Raw genomic sequence first — 27,469 nt, 5'->3', positions numbered from 1 at the left:
TTTCTCCTCTGCCTGGCAGAGTGGAGCTGGGAAAGCAGCTAGCTAAGAAAATTGAACCTGAGCTTGACGGCAGCAGCCCAGTGACTTCTCACGACTCTTCCACCAATGGGCTGATCAACTTCATCAAGCATGAGCGCGAGGCCAGAAGCTAATAAACTCGTGCCCAGCAGTGGCCCCTGTTGTGACTGGTCCTTCTTGTCTGCCTGCCCAGAGTCTGCACTGCACGGTCCTGCCCAGAGCACCCTCTGGTTTTGGGCTTGGACCACGAGCCCTTTGGGGGAAGCTAGTCTGGAATTGCCACCCCTGCCCTCTCAGTGTCCACACCCTCTCTGTTCTACAATTGGCTAAAGTGTTTCAGTGCAACTGAGTTTTCTGATCTATGTTTATTGTTCGTGTACCAGAAAGAAAAATAAAGATGTCACAAAGGAAGTCATGGGCTTAGCCTCTTTGTTGTGAGATGGGCTTTCTGCAGAACTCAGGGTGCCCAGTAGGAAGAGTGGTTGCCTTGACTGAGGCTTGACTGTAATTGGTGAGCAGATCCACAATGGAAGATGGTCCCTTGAGGAGAGAGTGGGTGGAGCGGGGCACTGTCCATGTCTCGAGGGCAGCTTGGCATCTGCAGCTGGATCTCTTCTCCATCTTCTTACACTGCTCACCTCTGTGGCTTTGGAGGGACTGTATCCTTCCATTTGATGAACGGTTTTTAAAACCACAGTGAGATTTTGTCTCTCTGGGTGGATTCCTGGCCCAGAGCAAGAGTGACTGCTAACTCCTGGCCAGGTGCCCAGGTAATTCTTTCCTTTTATAAGGTAGACATTGAAAAAAACAAGGAATTTTTAACAAACTGCTTTTTTATTTTCTATTTAAGGTACTTCTATTCAATATATTAATACTTCTGGCCAACTTAGCTGAAAAGGAATTTCATTTAAAGAATTGATGGGACTCTCCATGTTGTCCAGTGGTTAAAAATCTGCCTGCCAATGCAGGGGACATGGGTTCAATCCCTGGTCCAGGAAGATTCCACATGCCACAGGGCAACTAAGCCCATATATCACATGGGCATGAGCTAAACTCTAGAGCCCAGGAGCCACAACTACTGAGCCTGAGCGCCCTAGAGCCTGTGCCCCCCCCCCCCAATAGCAGAGACCGCAATAAGAAGCCCGTGCATCACTAAAGAGTAACCTCAGTTCACTGCAACTAGAGAAAGACCTGGAGTGGCAATGAAGATCCAGCAGAGCCAAAAATGAAGTAAAGTGCAAGTCACTCAGTCATGTCCGACTCTCTGCGACCCATGGACTATACAGTCCATGGAATTCTCCAAGCCAGAATACTGGAGTGGGTAACCTTTCCCTTCTCCAGGGCATCTTTCCAACCCAGAGATTGAACCCAGGTGCCTGCATTGCAGGCAGATTCTTCACCAGCTAAGCCACAAGGGATATAAATAAATAAGCCAAAAATAAATAAGCCAAAAATTAAATAAGATTTAAAAAAACAATGATGCACAGAACCAATGGGCATGCTAGAGGCTGAGCTTTCCAGACCTACAACCCTAGACCATGACAGAGAATGATCTGAACTAGGAAAACCCCTCATAAGGCCCTGCTGCCCTCGACCCTGTCATCAGGGTGGCCTTCACCCCATCTTCTGGGCTGCCTGCATTTGAGTTGTCCTCTGGCTTGCTCATGTTCCTTCCTCAAAACAGGGAAAAGTCAGGACTTGTATTTTTTTGTTCTTATAAAGAGAAGAGAAACTGTACCCATGAAAGGAAGGAATACTCTGATTGTAGAGAGTGACCATATAGGTGCAAATATCCACCTAAAATAAGTAACAGAAATTGTCAGCACTTCTCATCCTCTTATTCTTTTTTTATTCCCAAAGTTAATGTCCACTTCTCTCCCCACTTTTGCAGAACTGATAGAGGCTCTTCAACACTCAAGCTCTGTTGAAACCCCTGCTGACCCACCTTCTTTCTTAATACAGCTGATGAAAAGTGAGCTATATTCCCAGCAGAGGCACTTCCTCTTTACAAAAGAGCAAGCACACACAAAAAACTTGGAGGAAAATTCTGGTGACAGACTGTCTCAGGCTGACTTGGTTTCACACAGAGGATCTTGTAGCAGTGAGACCCCTGTACTAGGCCAGCTGCCAAGTCTCACGTCAGGAGGAAGAGGACCTGGAAAAAAATTGGCCACATATCCCTTGGCCCTACCTTGTTCTGCTCATCCCTGCCACTGTCATCCCTTACAGCTTCCACTTACTGTGTAGCTGCCAGTTCTTGTGAGTCTTGAATAGTATATGAGTTCTCCAGAGGAGCAGAACCAATAGGATATATGTCTGTGTATCTCTACAGAGGTGAATGAGATTTCCTATGGGAGGAGGCTTACATGATTATGGAGGCTGAGAAATCCCACAATATGCTGTCTACAAGCTGGAGACTCAGGAAAGCCAGGGGCATAATTCAGTTTGACCCTGAAGGCATGAAAACTAAGAGGCCACTGATGTTAAAGTCCAGAGTCTGAAGGCTTGAGAGCCAGGAGCTCTCATGTGCAAGGGCAGAAGAAGACAGTTGTCCTGGCTCAAGGAGAGAAAATTCATCTTTTCTCCATCTTTTTGTTCTCTTGGAGCTCTCAGTAGATTGGAGAATGCCCACTCACATTATAGAGGGCGGATCTTTATTCAGTCTACCAATTCAAGTGCTAGTCTCTTCTGAAGCACCCTCATAGACAATCAGAGAAAATATGTTTTTACTAGCTATCTGGTCATTCTTTAGCCCAGTTAAGTTGACATGTAAAATTAACCATCACTAACAGCTCTTTGGGTGAGACTGAAGCAGTGTTCAACATCTTCATTCTGTATTTCCTCAAATATCAAATATATCACCATTTGATGATTTCTGTGAGTTTGTCAGGAGGCCCAAACTCTACAAAATCATGAATTAAGTTAGACACTTCCAAGTCTCACACATGAAAGCACTCTGTCCCAAGGACTTCACAATAATGCCAGTGTCAAAATTGCTTTTAAATTGCTTCTGGAATTCTGGAATGCAGTAGTAATTCACATATTGAAAATTCCTCTTAAGTAATAAGCCTTCATGCTGTGATCACACGTTGATGAAGAGGCTGTAATAGGTAGTGTTATGATATAATCAGATGACATTGGAGAGAGCGCAGTAACTGGCAATCATCAATTTGATTACAAAAAGTTTACCTTTTCCAGAATGTGGCCTTTTGCTGGAGATCTTGCTATGTTAGCAAGAATAAGGGCTTTAAAAAAATTTTTTTTTGGGGGGGGCAGTCTTTTTTGGGAATCTTAGTTCCCTGACCAGGGATTGAACCTGTGCCTCCTGCAGTGGAAGCATGGAGTCTTAACCACTGGACCACCAGAGAAATCCCCAAGAAGAATTTTGAAATTTGTTTCTTATTGCAGTAATTTAGAAATGTATCCTGGGAAACATTTAGCTAAAATAACAAGTATCTATCAAGTCATCCAGCCATTTTGGAAGACATGACGAGAACAGCAAGATTGGACTTCACAGCACCTGTAAAGCCATCAGATTGGCAGTAATAAACTAGGAGTAAACAGGTTTCACTTCCAAGTGTTCGCTAGGGCCGGAGTCAAACATAACGGGGCACCTGTGTCTTTTTTATTTTTATTTTTTTACATACCATGGTACAAAGCCTGAAATAGTACTTCTGCAACATGCTTTTTTTAAGTCCAACTTATTGAGGTGTAATTTACATATAGTAAAAATTCATCGTCCTTTGGTGTACAGTTCTGACAACTCTGTCCAGTCATGTAACCAGCACAAGTGAGATATATAGCATTTTCATCACCCCAAGTTCTGACACCCTTTTGTGGTCAGTCTCTGCCCCCTAAACCCAAACTCTGGCAAGCATCGATTTGACTACAAAGCCTACCTTTTCTAGAATGTGGCCTTTTGTATCTAGCTTCTTTCACTTAGCACTATGTTTTTTAAATTCCCCTGCGTGTGCCACAGATGTTTTAAAATTTTTATTACGGAAAAATTTGAACATATAAAAGCCAAATAGCATAACAGACCACCCTGTGCCTCACGCCAAACTCGAACAATGATCAACCCAGGGCCCATTTTATTTTATCTACGACCCCTCCCATCACGTACCAAACTCCAGATATATCATTTCATCTACAGTAAAGGCATTTCAATGTGTCTCAAAAATGTGGGCTTCCTGGCGGCTCAGATGATAAAGAAACTGCCTGCAATGCTGGAGACCGGGTTTCGATCCCTGGGTCAGGAAGATGCCCTGGAGAAGGAAATGGTAACCCACTGCAATATTCTTGCCTGGAAAATTCCATGGACAGAGGAGCCTGGTGTACAGTTCATGGGTCGCAAAGAGACACAACTGAACGACTAATACTTTATACATTTTTTTCTCTAAAAATTTAGGACTCTCTCTTTACTCCCCCGCTCCCCTTTTTTCGGAGGTGGGGTGGGGTGGGGTGGGGTGGGGTGGGGGGTTGTTTAGGAGAGTGCTATTTCCCCCCCCAAATTTTTTTGGGGGCCGCCCCTTGGGCAAGTGGAATCTAACAGGGATCGAACCCCGCCCACTACATTTGAAGCTCGGAGTCAGAGCCACCAGACCGCCAGGTAAGTCCCCCTGATTTTAGATAAACCTTCTCGGCAAGATACCTCACAGTAGATGCTACCTACTTTGTTTCGCGGCGCATTATCAGGGAAAAAAAAATCTGGGATCCACGATATTGAACTTAGAACTCCAAATTACATCTCCCAAAAGGTCTAGGAGCGGCGGGGCTGTCCCACAGGCGTCAGCGGTGCGCACGCGCAGAGAGGCGCACCCTCTCGGCTGCCGTAGCCCGCCTCTTCACGTGTTCTCCCGGTCGTCATGGCGGCCGTTCGGAAGCCAGTGCTGCTCGGGCTTCGAGATGCTGCAGTGCACGGCCGTCCCACGGGGCCGAGCGCCTGGACCGCAAGCAAGCTGGGCGGCGTTCCGGTGAGGTGGGGCGCGGGCGCCGGGGTCGGCTGGAGCTGGTGTTGGGCTACGGGCTGAGGGAGTGGGCGAGGTCCCTGGACAAAGTCAGGGTCTGAGCGCTTTCCTTGTCCTCAGGACGCCCTGCCCGCCGTGGCAGCTCCGAGGCCGGTGTGTGAACTCTGCCGGCAGCCGCTTGCCCTCGTCGTGCAGGTGTACTGCCCGCTGGAAGGCGCTCCTTTTCATCGGCTCCTGCACGTGTTCGCTTGCCCTCGGCCTGAGTGCGGTAGCGGCAGGGCGCGCAGGTAGGCGGGGAGGTAGCTGAGCTGCCGATGGGATTTATGCCGAGTGGGCGGGAGCGGCGGCTGCTCCAGGTCACCGGGAGGGGACTGGCCAGCCCTCTGGCAGTTGGCGATGGAGTCCTCACCGCAGTTTTTCTTTACTATGAAGTTGGAAGGTGTTCCGCTCCCAGTGCCTGCAGATGAGAGAGAGAGAGACTCAGGACGCTCAGGTAACGCGGTTGTGACTATCATATTGTTGTTTAGTCGCTAAATCGTGTCTCTTTGCGACCCCAGGGACTGCCTGCAAAGATAGGACTGCAGAACAAAATCCAGCTTTTCTTTGCCAGTAAATGTTGCTTTATATGTTCACTGAGTTCTTAATGTGTGCGAAGCATTGTACTAGCAATACTGGGAATAAAAAGGTGGTGTTTGCCTGTATTTCTTGGGGTTCAATTGCAGATAATAGAAAAGCGTTTTGACTTTTTATAGCTGAGACTGATTTAAAGTTAAGTTTTTCCTTATTTTATTAGATAGGCTGGAGGAAATGACTCCAGGAGTGACCTGCAGAACTACACCTCAGAACTGGCCTGTCAGGGAGCTGCCATGCCACTTCTCATGCAGTCTGGAAGCCCAGATGTATTCTGGTGAACGAAAGTTGCCCTTGTCAGAACTGTTGACTCCAGAGCCTTGCTCTGTCTCCATCTACACACAGACTGCCTTTTGGTCACTCTTTCCACTTCACTCCGTCAAGTCTGTCTCTCTCTCTGTAATGTTCCTTATGAGCAGACCCCCTGACCATATCTAGAACCCTAACTGCTTAGGACTCTGGGAAATGTAGTTTTTTCTTACCAGCTTTTGTAGTACATGAAGCACAACTGAAAGCGGTGTTGAAGAAACCACCATAGTATATCTGCCACAGTGCCCCTGAAAAGGAAGCACAACATATGTCACCTCCAACATGCTTTTGAGTAAACCATGAGGTGCCGGAGTGAGAGGGGCAGGTGTTAAGTAAGGTTCCTTCAGGAAGGTGAAGGATTAGGTGGCTCAGGAAGCCAAGGAAACAGTGTGCTTGAACCTCATTCATGGGGTATTTTCCCAGAAACAGGAGAATGGCCTCACAGCTGAGGATTGGTGTGAAGGTGCAGATGACTGGGGAAGTGACAGTGAGGAAGTGTCTCCACCACAGCCTATCTCGGATTTTGGAAATGATTCGAGGAATGCCAAGGACAGAGACTGGACCTCCCAGCTCCAGGACCTCCGCCTGCAGGATACTGTCCCAGGTGTTGCTCCTCCTGCGCCTCCCGGGGAAGGGCCGGCCTTGCCTCCTTCGGTGCCGCAGTTCCTGCCCTATTACATCTGTGTCGTAGATGAGGATGACTACACGGACTTTGTCAGTCTGGACCATGCTCAGAGCCTTCTGAGGGAGTATCAGCAGAGAGAAGGAGTTGATATGGAACAGCTGCTTTCCCATAGGTGAGCATGTGTGCCGTTGAGTTTGAGAGGTAGTTTAATCAGGAGGCTGCCAGAGTGGGTACTCTTTGGTTTTATCCTTAAAACTGGGGATACTTTTTCAGGCAGAACTTTTTCATGTCCAACACACCTACAGGTGTGTAGGACCTGTCTGCTTCACTCCTCTTGGGCTAGAAAGGGAGACAGAGACGAAGAAATCTTATGAGCCACCGTTGAGTTAGCTTGAAAACACTTGGTTTTATTTATAAGGACTCTCACGAAAATGACCAGAACGGTTTCATTTGTAAGCATTTTCAAGGTAGTGTTGGAGTGCACGAAGACGTGTTGGTGTTTGAAAATACTCCATAATGGAGAAAGACATGGCAAGAGCCGGTGGGTATATGACTTTTTATTTTGTTTATTTGTTTGTTTTATTTTTGGCTGCCCTGAGTCTTCGTGGCTGTACACAGGCTTTCTCTAGTTGCAACGAGTGGGGGCTCCTCTCTACTTGCAACGTGCAGGCTTCTCATTGCAGCAGCTTCTCTTATTGCGGAGCAGGGACTCTAGAGCCTGGGCTCCGTAGTTGTGGTGCATGGGCTTAGTGGTCCTGAGATATGGGGGAGTCTTCCTGGACCATGGATTGAACCAGCATCCCCTGCACTGCAGGGCACATTCCTAACCACGGGACCACCAGGGAAGCCCCATAGTGACTTTTTACATTGCAAATAATTATCCAGTGTTGAAAATGGCTAAGAAGCAGGGCTTGGGAGAAAGTTGGGTGGGGGGGTTACTGTTATTCATTATAAAGTATTAAATTTATGATTTTTAAGTTATGTACATATATTTTACTGTGGTAAAATTTTTAAAAGTTGTGTACTCTCTTTTCTAAAAACTTGTTTATTTATTTAGGCCATCCAGAGCAGCTTGTGGGATTTTAGTTCTCCAGCCAGAGATTCAAGCTGGGCCCTCAGCAGTGAGAATGTGGAGTCCTAACTAGTGGACCATCCGGGAATTCCCTGTGTCCTGTTCTAAACACAATAATTCTCTGAATGTAGACACACAAAAGTGTTTTCTGCTTCTCTTTTTAGTCTGTCTCGTGATGGTGATGAAAAATATGAGAAGACTATAATTAAAAGTGGAGATAAGATATTTTACAAATTTATGAAGAGAATTGCTGCTTGTCAGGAGCAGATTTTAAGGTAAAGGCACATTTTCTTTTATTGTTTTTCTTGGTGATAAAAGTAATGTGTGTTAGTTAGGAAAACACAGAAAAATAGAACAAGAAAACCAAAATCCACAATATTCCCCAAACCAAGAAGCTAATATTTTAGTGTATTAAGTTTAGTTATTTTTTACATATCTGGACATATACGTGTAAGTAGGTATTGTGTGTATTTTTTTGTTGTTGTTAATTGGGGTCATGGAATATAACTATTCTCTTTTCATAAACATTTGTTGGTATTGAGGGTTTCCCTATGTATTAAAAATTCTTCCAAGTGATTTTCTTCTATTTTAAATTTAAATACTCAATAGATAACACATTTTTAAGACTCAAAAACATAAAAGTATGTACATATGTATGTATGTATAAATATAATGAAATAATTCCTACTATTCAGAGCTACTCATTTCATCTCTGTTAGTTTCCTATGTGTGCTTATGTAATTTCTTTATGCATGTCAAAGCAAATATTACATGTTACTTTCCTTTTTTTTAATCACAAGAAAGCATTCAAGAAACATTCTGTGTCCTGCTCTTTTAACTGTGCTATTATCTAGTACTGTTATCTTTTCAGAACATTGAGAACTATGTTTAAAAAAAAAAGGTTACTGTAGTCTCATGTCCATTTTACTTGTTGATGGACTTTTAGTAAGCAAGTATTTCTCTAGGATGCATTTCCTGAAGTGGCATAGTTAAGCAGAAGGGTTTATGTAATTGTGGTTTTAATTGATAGCACCCAGTTTTCTCCCATTGGACTTTAATTCCTGCTGGCAATATATGATCTTTAATTCCTACTGGCAACCTATAAGTGCCTGTTTTCCCATAGCCTTGCCAGCAGGGTGAGCTTCATGCTTTTGTAGTTCTGTCAATTCAAGGTGAAAAAGGGCATCTTGGTATAATTTTACCTGACTTTTCTCTTATGAATATCTTCCTCTGTGTTGTGGAATTACTTCTGTTGGGTGGGCCAAAAGTTTGTTCAGGTTTTTCTGTAAGAAGTTACAGAAACCTTTTTGGCCTCCCTTTGGTCTATTCATAACCTTTACCCATTTTTCCTTAAGTTCTTGTGCCTTTTGATTTTTAGGAACTTTTTATATATTAGATTATTATGATTACTTTTATATGATTAAAATTATTATGATTTCTTTTCTGGGCCTGTTTGTATTTTGACTTTGCTTGTGGCGGTATTGTTGGGTATTTAATTGTTTCCACTTGGTTCGTTTCAGTTTTGCACAGTTCAGTGCTGCAGTATGCATCTTGTTCACAACTCCTGGAATGTGGTAGTGATTTCTCTTTAGTTCTAGGAGCGAAATTGAGGATCGAAATTTTGAAGTTTAAAGGTTCTTGATATATATTGTTTGATGGTAGTTTTTACTCCTAAGTACAAAGTCAGACTTTACTTTTGATTCTTGCATCCTAATTTTATTGATGATAATTCACTTTATTTCTCCTTACTTTAGTTAGGCATGACAACTAGAGATGCTGTGTTGAAAACATGCCCAAATTATGAAACCATCAACAGAATTTTCAGATTAAGGCAATTACTTAAGCATGTCGCCCCTCAGTAGTGGCAGTAATTCTTAGATGGAGACCACCCCTTGGGAGGGGCCTCTTCACTGATGAGACTCAGTGCTCACACTGATCCACTCCTTGTACAGGGCTGAGTTACTGTGTGCTGGACTTGGAGTTGGTCCAGTAACAACCACTCTTGGTGCTGGCCACAAAAGTACCTGGTCTGGTCAGAGGAGACAGGACACTATATGCTATGATAGGTGCCCAACAGAGATGTGAACAAGTGTGCCAGAAACCCAGAGGAGGGACCAGGGGCCTTTGCCTTGTTTCATCAGGGAAGGCACCATGCAGGAGACACACTTGGAGCCCCTAGCCCCTACCCTGTAGGACTAAAGGCCAAGGATGCTTTGAGTCACAGAGGTAACTGATTAAGGAAAAAGATAGCCAAGTGCATAATGGCGGGATAGGGGCAAGTCAATGGGCTGGACACCATGGTGTCTGAAATGAGAACAGCTTGGTTCTTGCCTCCCGCAGCTCCACACCTTGACCTCCTTTAGGACGTACACCCTTGTTGTCCTCCTTGACAGACTGGGTACTTCCCAGACTTGGTGTCTAGTACTGGCATGGATTAGGTATGTTTTCAATCCATTTCTTACTAAAGAATTTATATTTTATTCTGTAGCCAGTGGATGCCAGGAGAGTGATGTGATCACTCGAGATTCAAGGAATCCAGGTGAGAGATGGTATAAGGTTTTGGATCAAGGCAGAAGATATGGGAAACAGGGAATGCATTTGGGAGATACTTGTATAATGGCAGTTCTTGGTGACCCTTGGATATGAGAGTAAAAGATTGGAAGGCAGCAACGTGGTTTTGAGCTCCTGGCTTGTGAAATTGGAAGAGTGTTGATGCAATGCTGGAGATAGGGATTTAGGAGGGTGTTATTTGAGGTGTGGAGTCTTGATTATTCTTAGACTACAGAATGTGTTCTTGTCAGTTTGATTTACATCTTTGAAACTAAATCTTTGTTATAGTAGTTTTGGTTTTATTTCCCTTGTGCATTCTACTTTGCAAGTTTCTTATAAGGAAGACATAACATTTTGTAACAAGTAACAACTGCCCAGAGGATATTGAATAAGAGGTCTTGGAAGTTCAAGGCCTGCATTTTCCATTTCTAGTTGAAGGTCCATGGGCAATTCACTTAACGTTTCTTATCCTCAGTGCCTCATCTCTAAAATGAGGGTGATAATACAACTACCTATTTCATAGGATTCCTCTGGGAACTAAATGAGGTGATGATCAAAATACTCTGTAAAACATCCATAAATATGGACTGTTGTTTGAAACCCACTATGCTAAGTTTTGGGGAAGCAGAGATCTATAAGAATCTCTTAATAGTATTGGTATACTTATGTATTCATGATCTTTGGCAGTGAGGACAGTATGTTATTCTCATGCAAAGCATAGTGCCTACATATAGTAGGTATTTGTGATGCCAGTACATTTTCAAACATGGTAGGGATGAAAAGAACCTTGGTTTTGGTCTTAGAAGACTTGGCCTTGGGGCAGATGACTATTTACTCTTCTATAAAATGGGCCTAATGCCTACTTTGTAGACTGTTTGGAAGGATTCAGTGAGCACCTTCATTCATTCAGCTAATATTTAGAGTCTATGCCTGATGCTAGGTGCTGTTATAGATGCTGCAGGTACAACAAAAAATGACACAATGTCCATGTTTTTATAGATTTTACCTTCTAGTGAGAGAGTTTAAAAGTGAAAAGATACATTGTATGATTTCCACAAGTGATAAATGAGGAAAATACAACATAACTGTTCTAAATAGGATGTCACAGAGACTCTCAGAGGAAATGACATATCCAGCAGGTTATAGTATATAAAAATGACAACACAGGGAAAATGTGGAAAAATGGGTCTAGATACAGTGGTCAGAGTAAAATCAAGTGGTCTCTCTATCTTAATACCTGGTTACAGTGAATATAAAAAGTAAAAATCAGCCAAAAATAAAATAGAAAAAAACCAAACTTTAAAAAGAAAATCTCTTCCGTCTGCATTGAAATAAGAAAGGAAACTTAATACCATAAAACTCAAAGTGGCAATCTGGGATGTAATATCACCAAAAGTCTAATGCAGTTCTGGGTGCCTCACATTATTTATTTATGTAGTTAACTTACTTTTCACAGAGGAAGGTAGAGACATTTCTGTACCTTTAGTGTGAGTTCTAGCCATTCAACCTTCTCTCACTTCTTGAAAATACACTGATAAGTCCACAGCATCCTGAGAATTGCGGTAATGTTGAATCTGGAAAGAAGCAAACAGGAGAAGAATCTGTATCTTCTGCTGTAGGGCTTTTGGCCACACAACTGGGTGTGGTGCGGGTGAAGATACAGAGAATCAGAAATTGCCTCTCAGAAGCAAAAGTTGTTGGGTTCCATGATGCGTTACAGAAATGATAAAGAAGTCAAGGGCAATTTCTTGCCCATTAGAGTGGGATCCCCCAACATGTAAGACATTTAACACTATCTCAGAAGTAAAGATGAAGCCCAGGTGTTCTAGTAGATTGCATTGAGTCTTACAGAACTATACCCCCACCCCAATTCACCTACAAAAGAGTAGAAGAAATGAAAAATGTGTTTGGAGAAGAGGAAAAGAACAGACCTCTGATGTGAGATTGACAGGAAGTCAGCAAGAAAACCCACACACTGATTTGGAGCAAACAGGTGGTCTAAACAGAGTTGCCCTCTTGAGGCATGAACTAGATGAAAAGTGGCAGGCCACCCATGTAATCATACCGTTGGCAGTAAAATTAGAGAAATGAATAGTGCATACAAAAATGAGCCAAGAACCATATCTGGAAGAAAAGATAATCTGAGGAACACATAATTCCCAGCAGAGTTTTCAAGATACAGAAGAACTTTGTAAGACAATGTGTTTAATAAAACCAAGAGCTCAAAGTTGAGAAAATAAGATGCCAAGGGAAGTTGAATTGCTAAAGAAATCAAGCCACACATTGCATATCTAATAAATTTAGAAGTAGTTGACTTGGCTGAAAATCAAAGTACTGATGTGAAGAGAGTTTCAAAAATCTCATGAATGTTGAACAAAAAGACAAAGCAATTAGAAGGTGCTATCTTGGAAGGTGGATAAATATAGCTACTATAAAGATAACTGGTGTCCAAAGAAGAGCACTCAACAAATGGATCCAAAACAATACTCAAAGATAAAATAGGAAATTTTCCCCAAAGTGAAATAAGAACTAAATCAACCGAGTCACTTTGCTGTACGGGAGAAGTTAAACACAACATTGTAAATCAACTAGACTTCAATGAAATTTTTAAAAACATAAAGTGTGTCTGAAAAGTTCTTCATTTTGGCTATGGCTCTCCATGTATTCATTTTCTTTATGGGTTTTTTCTGCTTCTTTGCCTATCTAGTAACTTAAAAAATTATTTACTGCAAACTATTATGTTGGAGGACAATAGATACTGAAGTTAATACTCATCCCTTAGGGGTGCACGCCCCTTCTTCTGTAAGGCCAGAACTGTGGGGAGCTGAGTCTCAATCCGCAGTTGAGCAGAGTCTGGGCTTTGTTGCAGTTTTAGTTAAATTCAGTTCAACATTAGCTTTAGTGTCTTCATCTAGACTTTAAATCAAGCATTGATAAGAGTTCAGATGTCTTGCTATGATTTCCAGTCTTGCAGCTAATTTTCTGGGCCTTTGGATTTTCTTTGCTTTCTGGTTTTGCTCTGAATATTCTCCAAGAAAGAAACAAAATTGATAAAGTGTAGTCTTGGATGTTAACATGTGACTTGTATGTGGCCCTAATTCAGGGTTCTTTTTCTCCTTGTTCTAGGTACTCCTGGAGTGGAGAACCACTTTTTTTGACCTGCCCTACATCAGAAGTCACTGAGCTCCCAGCATGCAGCCACTGTGGTGCCCGAAGGATATTTGAGTTTCAGCTTATGCCAGCACTGGTCAGCATGCTCAGAAGTGCTAATTTAGGTAAAAGGCCCTTTATTTATTTGAGTTTGTGGGTTTCTGGCACTAATTTGGGATTATTTTTTAAAATGAAAGTCTAGTGTTTCATCTTTGTTTTCTTATAAAATATAAGCATTACTGAACATTTGGGAAATTAGAATTATTTTTAGGAAACATATTTGTTGCTTCCATTTGGGGCTATTATAAATAAAGTTGCTTTGAACATTTGCCTACAAGCCTTTGTATGGACATAGGCTTTTGGGTTAAGTATCCAGGAGAAAAGCAGTTGAATTGTGTGGTAGGTGTGTATTTAACTTTTTAAGACACTGCCACCTTGTTTTCTAAAGAGCCTGTGCCACTTATATCCCAACTGACAGTACATGAGAGTTGCATATCCTTGGCAATACTTGATACGGTCTATCTTGTTCATTTCAGTCTAATAGGTGTGTAGCGATATTGCATGGTTTTCATTTGCATTTCTCTAATAACTAATGATTTTGAGCATCATTTTCATGTGCTGATTTATCACTATATGTTTTCTTTGGTGCAGTGTCTGTTCTAATCATTTTCTCTTTCTAAAAATTGGGTGCTTTGTCTTCTTACTGAATTCTGAGAGTTTTGTATGTATTCTGGATACAAGTCCTTCATCTGGTATATAATGTATAAATATTTTGTCTAAGTTTAGCTTGCCAATTTTTATTTTTGTTTTTTTTTTTTTTTGGTGTAGACTTTAGAAGCTTTCACTTTATAGAGAAATTGAGAAATAAGTACATAGAATTCCCATATACCTCACGTCCAGTTTCCCCTTTATTAAAATAAATTTATACTAATACAATACAGTACTTTTGTTACAATTACTGAGCCAATATTAATACATTATTAACTAAAGTCCTTAGTTTATTTAGATTTCCTTAGTTTCTAGCTAATATCCAAGAGCCCATCCAGGATATCACTTAGTTTGTCTCTTGCCTGTGATGAAAATTCAGACTTCCTCATTTTTTCTTAAGCAGGATTTTTTTAAAAGAAATACTTATTTATTTATTTGGCTGTACCGGGTCTTTGTTGCAGCATGTGGGATTTTTAGCTGTAGAATGTGGGGTCTAGTTTCCTGACCAGGGATCAAACCTGCACCCCCTGCATTGTGAGTGTGGAGTCTTAGCCACTGGACCACCAGTGACATCCCAGGACTTCCTCATTTTTGATGACCTTGACAATTTGTGGGAGTACTGGTCACTTACTTTGTAAGATGCCCCTCTGTTGGAATTCATCTGATTTTTTTTCTCATAATGAGACTACGGATTATTGAGAAGAAAATCACGGGGTGGGGGGTAAAGTGCCATTTTCTTCATGTCACTCATCTTATCAAGGGTGCCTCTTTAAACATTGATTGTTGATGTTGGCTGGTATTTTAGGTTTCTTCACTTGAAAACAGTGCCTTTTTCTCCCCCTTCCATAGGTACTGATTTGTCTTTTTAGTTTCTAAACTGTCCTTTTAAAAACAGTTTTTAATTTTGAAGCACAATTTATTTATCTTTTCTTATATGGATTGTGTTTTTGATATCTTCTCTAAGAAATAGTTGCTTAGCCCAAGGACACAAGTTTTATTTCTAGTTTTACATTTAGATTTATGTCCATTTTGAGTTAAATTTTATATAAGGTATGAGGTATGGTTCAAGTCCTTCTTTTCCATGTGAAAATCCAGTTGTTTCAGCACCACTTATTGATAAGAATATTCTTTCTCTGCTCAAGTATCTTTTACCTTTGTTGAATATTGGTCGTCCATATATGTGTTAATTTGTTTCTGCACTGTTCATTCTGCATTCTGTCCCATTAATCTCTTTTTCTGTGTGACACCACTGCCACACTGTCTTGACCACTGTAGCTTTGTAAGATTTGTTGTTGTTGTTTAGTCACTAAGTCATGTTTGACACTTTGCGACCCCATGGAGCAGGCCAGGCTCCCATGTTCTTCACTGTCTCTCAGAGTTTGCTCAGACTCATGTCCATTGAGTCCATGATGCTATCTAACCATCTTATCCTCTGCCGCTCCCTTCTCCTTTTGCCTTCAGTCTTTCCCAGCATCAGGGTCTTTTCCAGTGAGTTGGTTTTTCTTATCACGTGGCCAAAGTGTTGGATTTGTAACTTGGTTGTATTAGTCTTTCAGCTTTATTCTTCCTTTTCAAAAATATTTTGACTCTTCCAGATCATTTGCATTTCTGTAGGGTTTTCGAAAATTGCATTTATTTCTTAATTCTTTAGCTGAGCTGTCCAATAAGGTAGCCATTCTGTGTGTGCATGCTCAGTCACTACTCAGTCATGTTTGACTCTTTGCAACCCCGTGGAGTGCAGCCTGCCAGGCTCCTCTGTCCTTGGGATTCTGCAGGCAAGAATACTGGAGTGGGTTGTTATTTCCTCAACTTCTTAAAAAAACTAAAAGACTTTGTGGGATTTTGTTTGGTATTGCATTGATTCTGTGGGTCAGATCGAGGAGAATTGACATCTTAACAATGTTGAGTCTTCCAACCCATGTACCTAGTATATCCCTCCACTTATTTAGCTTCTCTTTAATTTCTTGCAATAGAGTCTTATACTTTTCAGTGTAGAGTCTTGCATATCTTTTTTCAGTTTTGTCTCTGTGTGTTAAATGCTTTTTTATGCTATTGTAAATGACATTTAAAAATTTCAGTTTCTGATGTTTGCTAGTATTAATATGTTTAAATATAATTGATTTTTTGAAAAAATGTGTTATAAAATACACATAGTCAAAAATTGACCATTTTAGCCATTTCTTTAAGTGTATAATTTAGGGATATTAAGTATATTCACAGTGTTATGAAACTGTCACCACTATTTTATTCCCAGAACTTTTTTTGTTATCCCACACACAAAAATCTGTACTCATTAACTACTCTGCCCCTCCCCTAAAAGAATTAGCACCGCCCCCCACCCCGGCTCTTTTTCTCTTCCCCTAGTTACTGGTAACCTCTGTTCTATCTATTTCTGTCTCTTTGAATTTGCCTATTCTAGATACCTGACATAAGTAGAATCATGTGATATTTGTCCTTTTGTATCTGGCTTATTTCATTTATCATAATGTTTTCAGGGCTCATGTTGTAGCATATATCAAAATTTCTTTCCTTTTTATAGTTCATTCATGATATACAGATTTCACTGTGTAATACAGATTTTTTAAAATTCTTTAACTTGGTGGGGCTTTCCATCTTTTGGCTACTATGAGTAACACTGCTGGGAACATTGGTATACAGATATATTTGAGTCACTGTTTTTTAGTTTTTTTGGGCATATCCTCCAAATGGCATTGCTGGGTCTTAATTTTTTTATTTTTTGGCTGCACTGTGCAGCATGTGGGATCTTACTTCCCCGCCCAGGAATGGAACCTGTGCCCCCGGCAGCGGAAACATGAAATCCTGACCACTGGACTACCAGGGAAGTCCCCAACTGTGTCATCTTAAGAGCTGTAACCACATATGTTGAAAACAAAGAAAAATCTCAAATCAGTGACCTAATTGTTTACCTTAAGGAGCTAGAAAAAGAAGACCAACCAAAACTTAGACAGAAGAAAGGAAAGAATAAAGGCTAGGGCAGAGCTTTTAAGGATAATATAAAAACAACAGAAAACTGTTGCAGATTGCTGTGGATTCATTAGGATTTTCTACATAAAATATCAGATCATCTGTATTTACTAATATATATGTTTTATTGGGCTTCCCAGGTGGTGCTAGTGGTTAAGAACCCACCTGCCAATGCAGGAGATGTAAGAGACTTGGGTTCAATCCTTGGGTCGGGAAGATCCCCTGGAGGAGGAGGGCATGGCAACCCACTCCAGTATTCTTGCTTAGTTGCAAAGAGTCGAACACCACTGAAACGACTCAGTGCTTCTCATACATATATATATATATATATATACACATATATATATATATATATATATATATACACATACACATTCATGTTACTATTTGCTAAATATAAGTATTTTACATGGAATAGTGACTGATTACATTTGATCTTTGTGACCACTGAGTATTCATATGTGTATTTAAAGTACTTTTTAGAACAGACATGAAAATATCACATCTACTTACTGAATTCACAAAAATGTTTATCCATTGTACAATACTTTAAAGGTTATTGTGGTTTAATTTTAGGAGAAGAAATTTTGTCTGTTAAGATTATGAGCTAACCAAGGCACATGGCTCTCACAATCATACACAGTTGAGGAATAATGGCTTCTACTTCTTTGCACAGCTGCCATAGTCACTCATGATGATGGGCTTTCTTATGTCAATGTTATCTTTTTCCAGTTTACCAATAATTACATAAGATGCATCATATACATTTTTTCTTTTATTTCAATACAATCAGTAAATCTTTCCTCTGTGGTGATGGAAGTGATCTTGACATGAACATACTTTGTCATGTGACATATTTGTTATGTGGGCTTCTTGTTGTACACCATCAAAAGCAAGGAAAATTGTTTGTTTTTTATATTCCCAACTTAAATTTATATTTCAAATTTAACCTGATTTCTTAGGATCATTTTATATATTCTTTGAATTTCATTAAACCCATAAGAAAGGGAAACTGAAAGTTGCTTAGTCGTGTCTGACTCTTTGCAACCCCATGGACTATACAGTCCATGGAATTCTCCAGGCCAGAATACTGGAGTAGGTAGCCCTTCCCTTCTCCAGGGAATCTTCTCAACCCAGGGATTGAACCCAGGGATTGAACCCACGTCTTCCACATTGCAGGCGGATTCTTTACCAGCTGAGCTACCAGGGAAGTCCTAAAAACACATGAGAAGAGATCACTTTTTATCTTTATCTACATCATTAGCTATATGGACATTATAATAGCATGTAAGTTTTACCCCATTGAAAAGCATTTCAAGGTTTGATCTTAGTATAATTTTTCTAAGGGGTAACTTATTTCTAGGACAAAATATAGCAACAGCTAAAATAACTTGCGAAACTGTCTACTGTTTCAGTTTCTTTAAACTTGTTACTTTCAGGGGCTTCCCTCATGGTCCAGTGGTTAAGACTCTCCACCTCCATTGCAGAGTGCAGGTTCAGTCCTTAGTTAAGGAAGTTCCACTAGTCTTGAGGTGCCGCCAAAAAAAAAGAAAAATCATCACTTTCTAGTAACTATCCTAGGAACTGATGAGTTCTACATATTTTTTAAACAATTCTTATTTGAAAACATCAAGATGAAACACTGAATATTTGTGGTCACATCCTGTTATCATTATTTTAATATGAATATTTGAGCTGCAGCTAATTTGATTTTGTTCTGTTAGTGTGGAAATGTAAGTACAGAGACAAAATAAAAACAAGCTTTCTTGGAAGAAAGATCAATAGAGATAATTTTACTTCCTCCTTTCTGATTTGGATGCCTTTTCTTTCTTTTTCTTGTCCCATCACTTTGTATAGAACAACTTCATTGAATATAAGTCACAAAAGTGGGCATCCTTGTCTTGTTCCTGGTCTTAGGGGAATAGCTTTTAGTTTTTCATCACTGAGTATTATGTTAACTGTGAGTGTTTCATGTATATGGCCTTTTTCAGATTGAGGAATTTACCTTCTATTCCTCATTTACTGAGTGATTTTTATCACTACAGGGTATTGAATTTTGTCAAATGCTTTTTTCTGCATCAGTTGAGATATCATGTAATTCTATTGATTCTATTAATGTGGCATATTACATTGATTTTGGTATGTTTAAACATCTTTTCATTCTTAGAATAAATCTCATTGACTCATAGGGTATAAACCTGTTTATAAGCTTCCTTTTGTTGGTTTGTTTTTATGAGTTCAGTATCTTCTTTCATATCTTTGGGACATGTTCTGTTTTTTAAATTTTTACTTGTTTCCTGCAATTTACCTTTTCTTCTCTGCTTGTTTTGATCCCTTGAGTTTTCTATTGGAGATTTTCTGTAAATATCTGGTAAACCTTGGAAATCACCATTATTAGCACATGTGTAGGCTCATTCCAGTCATCATTCTTGGCATAAATGCAGACAGAAAGTTAAAATAGATATATGACTAGAAAATTTTTTTCTAAAAAGATTTAGTAATACTAATTTAAGGGACTAAAATAAATTCATGAAAATTTAACATAAGAAAAATTAAGTATAAGTGAAGCAGTTGCTGGGGTTTTTAGGTAATGGGTTATTAAAAGAGGCCCTGGTTTCTAAAAGATCCTTTAAAATTAAGAAAATTATATTCATCCTATATTTCAATTTTAAATAGTTTGTATTTGACCCTTTAATAGATAAGGAAATGTTTACCCTACTCCATCTCCACATATTTTAGTATCATTTTTGCTTTATCAAGGTTTATCAATCTGTATTCTATAAACATTCTCATAGCTGTTTAGCCTGTGAATTCTTTATTCTGACTATTCTCTCCTAGTTGGATTCCATCATGTAATTGCCTCAAAGAGGGCTCATAGGTGCTAGTCTGCCTTTCTATTTGAAGGACAACTTGTGTGTAAAGTTCTTAAGCCCCACTTTCTTTCTTCAAAGCTTGGTAAACCCCATGCTGTCATCTTCTAATAGTGAGGGCCCCACCAGCCTTTTTATCTGGTACCTCCTGTCATCTCCCATGGCCGGGCCTCATTGGGACGTATGTTTTTCTGAAAATCCCTGAGATCTTTCATGATCATTTAGATATCTTTTGGCATTTAATGTTGCTTTGTAGAAGTCTGAGGGTGGACTGATCCCCCTCCACCCTTTGTAACTAACACCATAGAACTTTCTTTATCCATGAAGCCCAGTCACTGAACTAACACGTCTTGCAGTCCCATTATTCTGTAATTCTTATTTACTTCCTTATTTTTTTTTAGCTGTGCTAGGTCTTAGGTGTGGCATGAGAGATCTTCGATTTTCATTGTGGCATGCAGGACCATTAGCTGCATCATGCGAACTTTTAGTTGAGGCATGTGGGATCTAGTTCCCTGACCAGGGATCGAACCCTGGCCTCCTGTGTTGAGAGGGCAGAGTCTTAGCCACTGGACCACCAGGGAAGTCCCATGCAGTTTTGTTTATTGTGGGGTAGGATGGGTCTTCGGACCTGCATATTTAGTTTTTCTTCGTTTTCTTTCTTGCTTTTAAGTTGGCCATGCCGTGTGGCTTGTAGGATCTCAGTTCCCCAACCAGGGGTTGAACTCACACCCTCCACAGTGAAAGTGAGGAGTTCTAACCACCAGCCAACCAGAGAATTCCCCTGAATATTTTTTCTGTTGAGTTTGTAGCTTTTCTGTAGAAGCAACACCAGTTGGTTTGGTCACCTTTCTCTTCTCAAATCCATGATAACATCTTTTCTCTTTCCCTCTGCACTCATTGAACTTCTCAGAAGCCTTTCCCTTCTACCTGTAATTTGATTTCACCTTTTTTTTCTGTTTCTTGTGGTTGCTGATGTTTTTCATTACATGTGCAATGGGACTGTTTTGATCTCCTTATGCCTCTTTCTCCTCTCTACCCTTCGGCCCCCACTGTGGGAGGTCTCTGGGTTCATGTGTAATGCTCAGCTATTTCATACTTTATTCTGATTCTTTGCACCTCCTTCTTTCCTCTCCTGGTGGTGGTTACTACTACTGAGGCTGCAGCCTTCTCATGCCCTCTACAAACTGCCTGTTAGACATTTTAGTTGGGAATTTTCTTAAATTCACCAGGTTATTTCTCTACTCAGCTCTATTTTACCCTTTTTTGGGACTGTCTTTGACTTTCTTTCCATTATCACCACCTACATTTAAAATATATATGTATATTTATTTGGCTGCTCCAGGGCTTAGTTGCAGCATGCAGGATCTTCTTTGTTGTGACATGCAGCATGCTCTCTCTTTATTTGGAACATGTGGGATCTAGTTCCCCGACCAGGAATCAAACCCAGGCCCCCTGCATTGGGACCACAGAGTCTTAGCACTGGACCACCAGGGAAGGCCCAACTGCCTACATTTTTTAAAAAAAATTTTGTTTACTTATTTTTGGCTTTGCTGGGTCTTTGTTGCTGCGTGGGCTTTTCTCTAGTTGCGCCAAGTGGGGGCTGCTCTCTAGTTGCAGTATACAGGGCTTCTCTGGTTGTGGAGCATGGGCTCTGGGGTGCTCAGGCTTCAGTAGCTGCAGCACATGGGCTTCAGCGGTTGTGGCTCCCACGCTCTAGAGCACAGGCTCAGTAATGACTCACCGGCTTAGTTGCTCTGCAGCATGTGGATCTTCCTGACCTGGGGATTGAACCCATGTCCCCTGCATTGGCAGGCAAATTCTTTACCACTGAGCCACCGGGGAGGCCCTGCCTACATTTTTCTAATTTTTCCTTTGCTGCTCCAAACCAGTTGCTCAATTCATCTTGTTGACTCCTGTTTTCCTATTTTGATATCAACAGGCTTTCTTATTACTCACATTCTCTTGATGCCATTCTTCCTGGCTCCATCCATTGATACATTTCTATAAATTCTTAGGCTCTATTTTCTGCTTTTTGCCTGTATCCTTTCTTGGAAGTAGTGTTCTGTTAGTATGACATATTTTAAAATGATCTTCAATGTCAAGTAGTCTGGATTTGGCCACACTATGCAGGATGCAAGATCTTAGTTTCTTGACCAGAGATTGAACCTGTGCCCCCTGCAGTGGAAGCACAGAGTTTTAACCACTGGACCACCTGGGAAGTATCATATTTTTAAAGTATATTTTGCTACTCTGTTTTTTTTTTAATCAGCAGTCACTTTTTGTAGGAATACTGTGACTGTATTGTGACAGTACTAATAAGCACTGTTTTTGCCTTAAGTAATTATTTTTTCAGCTCGTAAGGTAAAACCACTGCCTATGGCAACATCAGTTATCCTGATATTGAGCAATCCTTCTCCTTCCTATTAGCTTCTTCTGCTTAACCTTTTTGCTTTACAGATAACACTCAAGATGTGCCAGGCTCTGTTCCAAGTGTCTTATTTGTACTAGCTTATTTACTCCACACAATAATCTTATCATTCATGATAAATACATAATAATATCATAGAGGTGAAATCACTGGGTGGTAGAGCTGGGTTTGAACCCAAGCAGTCTTGTTCCAGTGTCTGGGCTATATCCACTAAACAAACTGAATGTTGAGTGTATCTCATAACACTTTCTCTTTATCGGAATCCTGGTTATGTTGTGTTTTTCAGATCTTTCTGTGGAATTCGGAACCATTCTAATTTACACATGTGAGAAGAGTTGCTGGCCTCAAAATGATCAGGCGCCCATGGAAGAATTTTGTATTATCCAAGAGGACCCAGATGAATTATTATTTAAGTAGTGCATTTCCTTTTATTTATATAAATTAAACTTTAATGTTTAAATTGTGTTTTTACCTCATTTGACTCAGAGTTTATTAGCTCTTGTTTCTGTTTGCTTTTTGGCACCTGTGGTGGATCTGGAACCAAGATTGAGAACCTCCCGTTTATGGGCTGGTTAGCCTTTCAGGGTCAGTGGCCTGTGTCCACAGAGGCAGCTCCGAATACGGATCCTCTGTAGCCCACAGGGCAGGTGATCTTATGGAAGACCCTGGTGGGTTCTAGGAGGGCGAGCAGCTGTAGTGTTGTTGTGAGCAGCAGGTAGCCACGCATTAGCCCTGCAGCCTCTGTACTTTTGCTGTCCTTGGATGCTGACAGCGTACTGCTGGGACTGGTCCAGCTGCTTGAGGCTCCTGCCCTGTGGCGTGAGCTGTTGAGGCCTACCCCACTTTCCCACCCTCATCTACTCCCATCTCTTGCCCCTTTGTCTCTTCTGGACATTGTCCCTCCACCCAGCTGTCCATCACTCATCTCCCCTTTCTCCATTTAGATTTTATGTTATTGACTTGTTCCTTTCTGCTACCCCCTGACAGCCACGTGAAAACACTCCCACCAGCTGTACACAGACCTGTGTCTGTGTAGATGGGGAAACTGGGTATTAACGCAAAGAATTTGGTTTGCTTATGTTAATAAACATCAACTCTGGTAAATAACACACTAGGCCCACATTATCGTGCGATGTGGTTCTCCTGGGCAGTGTGTGACTGGTGAGAACCCTCTGTGATGCTGCCTCGCCCTCCCTGCTTCCCACGGTAGCAGAGGTACTGGGGGAAAGTGGCTGGCTGTGCAGAAGAAAGCAAGGGTGTTGGTTGTAGGTATTTCAGGAACACTGGGTTTGTAGGGCTGAGGCTGAGTGTGGACCTGCAGAGAGAGGTTTTTTGTTCGTTTTTCTTTATTTAGTTGTGGCTATGCTGGATGTTCACTGCTGCAAGGACTTTCTCTGGCTGCACCAAGCAGGGGCTACTCTGTAGGTGTGGTGCACGGGCTTCTCATTGCGGTGGCTTCTCTTGTTGCAGAGCACGGGCTCCAGGGCGTGTGCGGGCTTCAGCAGTCGTGTCTCCTGGGCTCTAGGGCACACGTTCAGTAGTTGTGGTGCATGGGCTTAGTTGCTCCACGGCAACTAAAATGTGGATCTTCCCGGATCAGGGCTTGAACCCATGTCTCCTGCATTGGCAGGCGGGCTTTTTTTTTTTTTTTTTTTTTTTTTACCACTGAGCCACCAGGGAAGCCCTGCAGAGAGAGGTTTTGATTCCTCGTCTCTGTCATGTTCCTCACCATGCCCTCACCAGTTCCCTTGTGGCACTTCTGTTGTGGGCAGATAATCCCTCAGACTTCAGACCACTCACTCTAACTAAAGCAGAAAACAGACTGCCCATATCAGGTACATCGGACTGCAGGTACATCACTTTGGATTTATTTAAATGGCCAGAGAGTACCCTTCTTTCATGAGAGGATGGGGTATAATTACTGCTTTAAACTGTTGATACAGCCATTTTCAGGTATGGGTTAGGTGTCATGTTTCTTTTAGGTGGAGACAACTTGTGCTTCCAACCAAATGCATTCTTGAATCTAGTTATGCATGTTTATATCATATCTTATCTAAATAGAGTACAGATCGCAGAGGCATCCCCATCATCCAGTGGAAATGTTTGCAACATAATTGTTAAGGAAGCAAGACATGAGAAAACAAGTCCAGTGTGAACCCACTTAAGTGCTGTGTAAAAGATCTAGATCTGAAAATAGAAATACCAGCAAGGCCCTGAGGAGTAGGATTAGGTGTGCAGTTTTATAGGCAGGAGAGAAGCAAAGGAAGGTGGCTCTATCCACAGCGTGTTTCGAGGGAGGAGGAGGGTGAGCATGCTGTGCAGGATGTCTGTTTAAGAGAGGCAGGCCAATGGTAGGGAAGGGACGTCAGCAGCCTACTATGCAAGCGTGTGCCCCCTGACCATGGCTGGGTTCCCTGGCCCTTCCTTTGCCTGGTGGTTCAGGACCACAGCCTGAGTGCTTCTCACACACCAAGCTTGGTGGGTGCTTGGTGAACCAATCAACTGATGAAAAAGACCAGAGAAGTCAAAAGCAATTTTCTTCTGTTTTCCATTGTCAACCAACAAAACAAAGAAGAAAACAGTATATTTGGCATCATAAGAATTGCAATTTGGGGCTTCAGTCATGATCCAGTGGTTAAGAATCTGCCTTGCAATACAAGGGACACCTGTTTGATCCCTGGACCGGGAAGATCCCACACACTTCAGAGCAAGGAAGCCCATGTACCACAACTACTGAGTCCATGTTCTGCAACTCCTGAAGTCCACACGCATCCTAGAGCGCATGCCTTCCCACAAGCCACCGCAACGCGAAGCCCATGCGCCACAACAGAGTAGCATCCTGCTCACCGCAACTAGAGAAAGCCCATGTACAGCAATAAAGACCCAGTGCAGCCCCCAAAATTAAATCAGTAAGTCTTAAAGAAGTTACAGTTCAGAAGACACAGATTTGAGTATAATAGAAAGAGAGTTCCAGGGAAGAGAAAGAATCAGGGGCTTACGATGACAAATGCCACGAGGCTGTACTCTGACACAAGAAAGGAAATAGTTGTCCTTTAGGGATGATGGTCACGAGTTGTTTTAGGGCAAGGGTCTGATAAATAGATAGGCTGCCATGAGTCATATTTGGGTAAGGGTAATAAGCATTGAGTTTCTGGCAGATGTTCTGAGTGCCTTCATTAGGACAGTGAGTGGTCGGAAGGTCAGACTTCACTGCCGTGCTGTGCTTGGTCACTCAGTGATGTCTGATTCTCTGTGACCCCATGGGCTGTAGCCCACCAGGCTCCTCTGTCCATGGGGTTCTCCAGGCAAGAATACTGGAGTGGGTTGCCATTTGCTTCTCCAGGGGATCTTCCCAACCCAGGGATCGAACCCAAGTCTCCCACATTGCAGGAGGATTCTTTACCATCTGAGCCACCAGGGAAGCCCTTGGGGTCCAGAAGATAGAGACACTGTGGACAGATAAGGGCGTCTTATGGAAGCCTTGCATAAATTACACTTTATTAGTGGCCTTCCAGCTCCATTTTAGAGAGCTCTCTTAGCAATAATGACTCTATTTGGATTTTCCTTTTACACCATCTTTTCCTTTTTTCTTCTAATAATTTTTTTCTGATTTAAAAGTTCACATTTTTGAGGGGCATGAGCATCTGGGAAATACAGTAAAGTTTAGAGAAGAAATAAAAATTGTCCATAATTCCAGCATACATAAATACACAAAAATACTAACCACGGTTATTTTCTTGCCATTTGAGAGAGCTTTTTAACAAAATTTAATCACATACATGGTTTTGTATCTTTTTCATTTAACATTATGTTGTGTTTACCCCATCAGTATTCTCCCAGGATATACTTTGTAATTGAAACTGACCCTACCCCCTTCTGAAACCAAGTTCCCTTACTGAGTTTATGATAAATCTCTCTCTCCACAATTTTACTCCCTTTCTTACCTCCTCTGATCTCAGTCTGATGCTAACTGAACACTAATCAACCAGTCAGATGACTAAAATTGCTGTTGTTGATAACCTCATTAATATAGTAAACTTGCTATTATAGATGTCATTGTTAAGGTACAAACTCAGGTTGTTTCTCCAGAGGAAGGTGAGCTAACAGATCCCTGAGCCATGGACCATGTGGCCAGAGAATTGTAAACCAGAGACGTATCCCAACTCCCCAAACTATTTAAAAATGTCACAAGATGATGATTAATTCCTCTTTGTTCTTCCCCTCAAATCCCCTAACTCAAAGACCAAGTTGAAGGGACCTGAGGCTTGCCTCCCACTTCCTTGCTTGATGCCCTGCAATAAGTCTACTTTGCTACAAATTCCCACTGTCAGAGTTTGGCTTTTTTCGCTTGGGGCACAAGAGGCCTTTACTCCATTACACATAATGCTGCCAAGTATTTTTCAATAAAAGGAAAGTATGCATCCAGCTCTTTATGTTATACAGCAGCTTCCCACTATATCACACCTGGTGGTGTGTACATGTCCATACTACTTTCTCAATTCATCCCACCCTCCCCTTCACCTGCTGAGTCCACAAGTCCTTTCTGTACATCAGCCTCTCTATTCCAATTTATTTTTTTAACCAGTGGTAAGTGCCATTGGATAAATTCCTAGAATTGGAATGAATGAATCAAAAGCTATGCACAATTTTAGGGTTTTTGAAATCAAATTGCCACAAAACTCTGTAGAAAGCTTTGCCTTAGTATACCTGCAGTGTGTGGAGTACCTAACGAAAGTGTTACACTGTTTTTGCCGTTCAGTGGGTGAAAAGCGTTTGAAAACTATTCTGCATGTCTCTGATGAAATTTCAACATTGATCATATTGCCCATTGTCTTCGTGAATGCTCCGTCACATCCATTGCCTGTATTTTTTATTTGTGTGACATTCATTTTCTTGTTAATTTGTAAGAGCTCTTTACATAGAGGGACATCAGTTTTCTAACCTGTTAGAAGTTTTGGTTGGGAGTTCCAAATCCCAGGCCAAAGACTATCCTTAGGCTACTTAAGCCGAAGACCGGAACCGTGCGCGTCGCGGGGAAACACTACTACCGAAGGTGTGAAGTCCTTCGCTCACAGTCCAGCCCTGTTCGGGGCCGGCGGCCTGGCCACACCCTCGGGCTCCGCCCACTCGGCGCCGATAGGCGGCCGAAGTGCGCAG

The 27,469-nt window shown here is 41.4% G+C and overlaps 2 protein-coding genes and 2 long non-coding RNA genes across 6 annotated transcripts in view; 2 read left to right on the top strand and 2 right to left on the bottom strand.

The window, feature by feature from the left end:
• Positions 1-429, top strand: part of GPI (glucose-6-phosphate isomerase) — a 34,062-nt gene extending 33,633 nt beyond the window's left edge. For both annotated transcript variants that reach the window (XM_020897730.2, XM_020897728.2), the window contains one exon: positions 20-429. In XM_020897730.2, coding sequence (XP_020753389.1) covers positions 20-152 — 133 coding nt within the window. In that variant the 3' untranslated portion in view covers positions 153-429. The remainder of the gene's footprint in view (positions 1-19) is intronic.
• LOC139029877 (uncharacterized) lies at positions 369-4,875 on the bottom strand. The gene is made up of 2 exons (XR_011482148.1): positions 4,691-4,875; positions 369-799 (listed from the first exon to the last, which is right to left on the bottom strand). It is a non-coding gene; the product is annotated as an uncharacterized lncRNA (long non-coding RNA).
• Positions 4,857-22,772, top strand: PDCD2L (programmed cell death 2 like). 2 transcript variants are annotated; one of them, XM_070450989.1, is made up of 8 exons: positions 4,857-4,991; positions 5,106-5,272; positions 5,418-5,478; positions 6,348-6,721; positions 7,007-7,090; positions 7,786-7,896; positions 13,298-13,446; positions 22,599-22,772. In XM_070450989.1, the coding sequence occupies exons 1-8, from the start codon at positions 4,884-4,886 to the stop codon at positions 22,727-22,729; spliced, it is 1,185 nt and encodes a 394-aa protein (XP_070307090.1). In that variant the 5' UTR covers positions 4,857-4,883; the 3' UTR covers positions 22,730-22,772. The 2 variants fall into 2 exon arrangements, with proteins under 2 accessions (XP_070307090.1, XP_070307091.1); XM_070450990.1 differs by lacking the exon at positions 7,007-7,090 and having other exon boundaries at positions 4,859-4,991.
• Positions 6,097-27,451, bottom strand: LOC139029878 (uncharacterized). Its single transcript, XR_011482149.1, has 3 exons — positions 27,255-27,451; positions 11,652-11,745; positions 6,097-6,172 (listed from the first exon to the last, which is right to left on the bottom strand). It is a non-coding gene; the product is annotated as an uncharacterized lncRNA (long non-coding RNA).
• Between the last annotated feature and the right edge of the window lie 18 nt (positions 27,452-27,469).

This window comes from Odocoileus virginianus, chromosome 20, assembly GCF_023699985.2.
Source record: "Odocoileus virginianus isolate 20LAN1187 ecotype Illinois chromosome 20, Ovbor_1.2, whole genome shotgun sequence".
NCBI classification, from domain to species: Eukaryota; Metazoa; Chordata; class Mammalia; order Artiodactyla; family Cervidae; genus Odocoileus; species Odocoileus virginianus.
Note: the sequence above shows the minus strand (reverse complement) of the source record. Positions and strands in the feature narration are given on the sequence as shown.

Coding starts and splice junctions, on each gene's coding strand:
- PDCD2L (XM_070450989.1), top strand. CDS start 4,884: ATGGCGGCCGTTCGGAAGCCAGTGCTGCTCGGGCTTCGAGATGCTGCA. Junction 6,722..7,006: donor GAACAGCTGCTTTCCCATAG/GTGAGCATGTGT, acceptor TTCATTTGTAAG/CATTTTCAAGGTAGTGTTGG. Junction 7,091..7,785: donor GAAAGACATGGCAAGAGCCG/GTGGGTATATGA, acceptor TTCTCTTTTTAG/TCTGTCTCGTGATGGTGATG.